The sequence below is a fragment of the Adiantum capillus-veneris genome, chromosome 14 (assembly GCF_014529385.1).
Source record: "Adiantum capillus-veneris isolate H3 chromosome 14, ASM1452938v2, whole genome shotgun sequence".
Taxonomy (NCBI): domain Eukaryota; kingdom Viridiplantae; phylum Streptophyta; class Polypodiopsida; order Polypodiales; family Pteridaceae; genus Adiantum; species Adiantum capillus-veneris.
The window spans coordinates 148778043-148783120 of NC_140944.1; the positions used below are offsets into that span (position 1 = coordinate 148778043).

Sequence of the window (5078 nt, forward strand, 5' to 3'; positions counted from 1 at the left end):
CTAAACTATGAATCAACGCCTCGTTAAGGCATGTTCCAATTGTCTACAATGATCTTAGGAGGAGAGGTGGAGTAGTGTCCCCTCATAGCCGTCTTCCCACTCGCATGCTTGTTGCCCTACGTACTTGAGAGCTTCAAGATATGGAGCTCAAGTGTATGCCCTCCCTACATAGCACTAAGACAAAAAAACAGTATGAAGAGGCTCGGTTCCTTGCCACACACAAATGGGTTGCAACATGCCCCTCCCTTCCTTTGCCTCGATTTGTGCAAAGTCCCATCAAGCATACCTCTCGACCAGTGTGCCTGTCGTCCACCTCGGATTCATGCGAGTAAAAGTCCCAATAAACCTTGGACATACGCGGTGTCCACGTAGCAGTGTTAGGCCATGCAAGTTGTCCAGGTACGTGACACCTCAGCTTGCCACATCATACGTGTGCACCACCCACTTTTGGCCCGGGTTTAGGCGTCGGCAGTGTTTGGGAAAAATGTGTCTCTGCTTAATATCATGCCGTTTTCAATTTCCAAAATGCAGGTTGAGGGCAAGGGAAAAAGGAGAAATTCCGCCCCAAAATAAAGAAAAATAGTGTAAAACCTTGAAACAGTGCCTAATTTTCTAAAATTTCCTCTTGGAAAATTCAAGGAAAAGAATTTTGTATGTTTGAAAAATGATTTTTCCCGAACACTGGGCGTCGGGGTCCTTTTTTTTTCCATAGGACGCGAGAGTTTTATATTAAGTAGAGAACAAAATTACATTGCAGAGCTTTACAAACTATTGCTTCCGAGTTCCTTTGATCCGATAGTATCGATTTACATTCTGAGGCATTTACAAAATTGTCTAGGGGATCATCAAAAACCTCTATATTCTGCATATCTATAGCATTTAAGTTGTTAGATTTCCTGCATGCGGGCAACCAGCCGTATTCCATTGCTATGTAGTCTTCTTAGCCTTTCTACATCCGTTCTGCATTCGTCCTTCATCCTCTGCATGTGTGTGTAGGATCCGTCAAGGAGGACCTCTTGTTGCTTGTTGATGTTGGCACTGTTGTAGTAGCTCATACAGTCCGTAAGCACCTTGAAGCTTGCTTCATACACTCTTCATTGATCAAGCTTTAGCTGGTTAACCTATAGGGAAAAGCAGTGAAAAAGTTCCCTCAGACTTCTAGTCTGGTAAGCCCTGTTAAACAACCTGTCATTTCAGTCAGACCAAATGATCCAGAAGAACTCCCCTCTTATCCTATTCCAAAAAACTGACAATAGAGACACTGAATCCCCTAAAATAAGTTGCTTCCAACTTAGCGTGAATCCTAATCCAACATTTAGAGGAGACAAAATCTCTATGCTTTTAGGACAGTTAATGAACAGGTGAGGGATATCCTCCTCGACCCTATTGCACCTCAAGCATATCCCATTTCGTCAGCCTGCGATCTTCATTCTATGGCTTGTCCAAACTCCTTTGTGCATAATTAGCCAGAGTAGAATGGAATGTTTAGCTAGGATACCCCTATTCCATATAGCTTGGAATTTGAATGCCCATTGCCGTCGGTCAAGTGCAGCTTTCCATTTCGTGTTAAGTGAAATGTGCAAAGGTTCTGCAAGAGTGGGAGGGTTAAGCAAGGCGTCGGGGTCCTTGTCAAATGGCTACGCGAGTGTGAATTTAGGGCGACTACGTCGGAATCAGGTGACGTTAGTGCAGTCCGTTGTAACTTGTTGTTGTGCGTCTGGAAGGGTGGTACTGCGAGCCAATTTGCCAAAGCAAAAAGCACACGGCCTCGGAAAGCGTTCACACGTCGTACGCTCGTGCATCATTGCTCCTCTACGATAAGTCTGCCAGCTTACACCGATCCGCCATAGCCAGCTACCTTTGCACAAGCGCCTCTCCCTCTCTCTCTCTCTCTCTCTCTCTCTCTCTCTCTCTCTCACACACACACACACACACACCGAATGAAGGGCTCCCCGCCTCACCCACCAGAACGAGGAGAGGCCCGTCTTCACCACACTAGTCCTCGCTCTCTCCCCATCCTTTCCATTGTGCTGTACCTTAGCCTTGGCCTAGTGGCCGGTGTCATTTTGGCATTCCACAATGGCCCCGTTGCATCTTGCCAATATAGCCCTCCTCATATCCATTCCTCCTCCTCTTCCTGCTTTCCATCATCTACCCTTCCCTCCAATGACATCTCTTTGAAGTTGCATCTTTGGCGCGACTCCCTCGGCCCTTCCTTCCATAACCTCTCAGACCCTGAGCTTCTTTGGCTCTCCTCTATGCCATCTCTCCCGCAAGAGCAGACGTTCAAGAGACTACCCAAGCTTACCTTCATGTTCCTCAGAAGACAGGAATTGCCCTTTGCTCCCTTGTGGGAAAGGTTTTTCAAAGGGAATGAGGGCCTCTACTCTATATATCTGCACACACACCCTCATTTCTCTCTCAATGTTACTCCCTCATCAGTTTTCTATCGACGACAAATCCCAAGCAAGGTAAGTACCATATATAGTTCTGATCTTCATAATATATGACACTTTTTAGAAATCAAGAAGCATCTAGTCGACTATTTCTTTTTTTTTTCCCATATTAGCTACACAAGAGACTTCTTTTTTCACCGTATTAACTATACAAGAGACCTACATTAGAGGGCCATATCAGCTACACAAGAGACTAATTTTTTCACCATATTAACTAATCAAGAGACTACAATAGAGGGCCAAACAATTGAGAAACAATTACAATAGGGTTCCCAAGGACCTCAGTCATATGTAAGATCATAAAAACCATAAACAACGTACAAAAGCTGCAGTTCCGGTTTACAAACAATTAGCTAGGTCTCAATAGAAAAGAAAGAAGATAATAGGCTCATAAACTAAAGCTGGGTCCACTAGTTTAGCAATTGCATTCCTTGATTTCTACAAAAACAAGCTGGCCATCTAAGTTTAATGGGCAATGTCTTTGCCATCCTCCATCTCATTAATCCTTCTACCTAGCATGATGGATCCATGTGATAGGATTTGATGCCCTTTTGCACTTCTTAAGCCGTTCTTCTGTCGTACGAAGGTCAAAATTTTTATGAGTGTGTCACTACACGGGCTTGCTTGAAAAATGCCCTTCTATAGGAATGGGTAATAAACTAGGGTGCTTGCAATGGAAGGGGAGTATGTCGAAATGCCCATCTAATTTAGAAAGCTCGGACATTCTATAACATAGAAACTAGGAAAGTAGTATGTAAAATAAGAGTCTCATCTAGTCTTACTGTATCTCCAAAACTCTAGAGGAAACTATTTTCACCTACAAAAATGTTTGCAAATAGAAACTCTATTAATATTGTTCACCAAACATGCTATTTGGTTATATCCTTCATCGAGCATGCTGCTAAGGTTCAAAAGTTGACTTGTGCTTTTTATGGTATTTTGCCGTTAGAAAAGCCGAATGAAAGTATGCTCGTCCATAGGGAAGGCTAGCACTTCTCAACACCTCTCAACATCTATCTTTTGAAAGAATAGGGAGCCCATCAAAATCCTAACATTGATGGATCATCTATGATGATTGACCACCTCCTCTTTCAACACTATCTTTCCTTGATACTCACACACAATATTGTTTGAAACTATGTAGTGCATCCAATTCAATACGAACGCATGCACAGACATTTTGATCCAAAATTTATCCTTGTATGAAAGTGCTAATGTCTCTTACCCTTTTTCAATTTAGGTTTTTCTAATCTCAATATAGAAGCATAACTCATATTAATCATATGTAGGTCACAAGATATGGAGACATCAACTTGCTTAATTCAGAAAGGCGACTTCTTGCAAATGCTCTCTTTGATTTATCAAATGAAAGATTCATTCTTTTGTCGGAATTGTGCATTCCACTTTACAACTTTTCATTTGTTTATGAGTACATTTTGCACTCAAAATACAATTTTGTTGAATCCTACGATGAGAAGGGACCGTGCAGAAGAGGAAGATATAGTGTGAATATGGCACCTCTCATCACCTTGGACCAATGGAGGAAGGGATCTCAATGGTTTACAATAGACAAGAGTCTAGCAAGATATATAGTCTCAGATACAATTTATCACTCTTTGTTTGAAAAATATTGTAAGGTTGGATGCTATAATGATGAGCACTACATTCCAACATTGTTCAACATCATGAACTTAGGCTCAAAAATAGCTTATAGAACCATAATATGGGTTGAGTGGTCAAAATCTAGACCACACCCAACCACATACGAAGGTAAAAATATTACCAATAAACTTATAAATAGTATACGAGAGACTAAAAATTGCTCTTACAATGGAAATGATGGGCATATTTGTTTCCTTTTTGCACAAAAATTCTCTTCAAGTGCATTAGAACCACTTTTGAAACTTTCTTTGAATGTGTTGGGAATATAAGACACACCATATGTATTATAATGGTTTTGTATTTGTTAAACCATAGATGATTGAATCTTTACTCCTAGAATGTTTTTTTGTCCTAGTCCAATCAAGGTATGACAGAGATTGATATAAGCTCTCATTAATTTGTTTCCTTAAGTGCTTGCTATTAAATGTAATCTTTCTTTCCTTAATCTTGAATTGGGCTTTTGAATAACACACTTTGTACGCTTAATCATATCATGAGACTCTAACCCTTTTCTAGTAGAGCTACACATTTAACAAAATAACACTATCTTATGGAATTTAGAAGGAAAATTTTTGTTTTCTAGATCTACAGTTGTACATGAAGCACAAGTGGTTTTAATTTTCAACCTGAGGTATGCTTATTGATCTTGAGCCATCAAAGTTGTGAAAGGCATTAAGTCTGGGCAATCTTATCCTCATAGGAATTATATTGGTTTTGAAGATACTGGATTGCAGAATAATAAAAAACTTTTACCTTTCATGCGTAGTTGATATGACACCATTTAAATTTCCTTCAAAATTATGAAGAATCTATAGGTCACTTGGTCCATTGGAGATGCCATCTTGATGTGAAACACTTCCTTTGCTATGATCATTCTTGCAACATGGTGGCACATGCCAAAGTTGAAGACTCGATTTTTCATGCACCATTGACTAACAATAGGATGCACATGGCAACTAT

General features: G+C 40.5%; 1 protein-coding gene across 1 annotated transcript; it reads left to right on the plus strand.

Moving 5' to 3' along the window:
• The first annotated feature begins 1868 nt into the window (after positions 1 to 1868).
• Positions 1869 to 4494, plus strand: LOC147443338 (glycosyltransferase BC10-like). The gene is made up of 2 exons (XM_086529842.1): positions 1869 to 2471; positions 3746 to 4494. Exons 1-2 carry the CDS (start codon positions 1941 to 1943, stop codon positions 4385 to 4387), a joined length of 1173 nt encoding a protein of 390 aa, XP_086385968.1. The 5' UTR covers positions 1869 to 1940; the 3' UTR covers positions 4388 to 4494.
• The last annotated feature ends 584 nt before the right edge of the window (positions 4495 to 5078 follow it).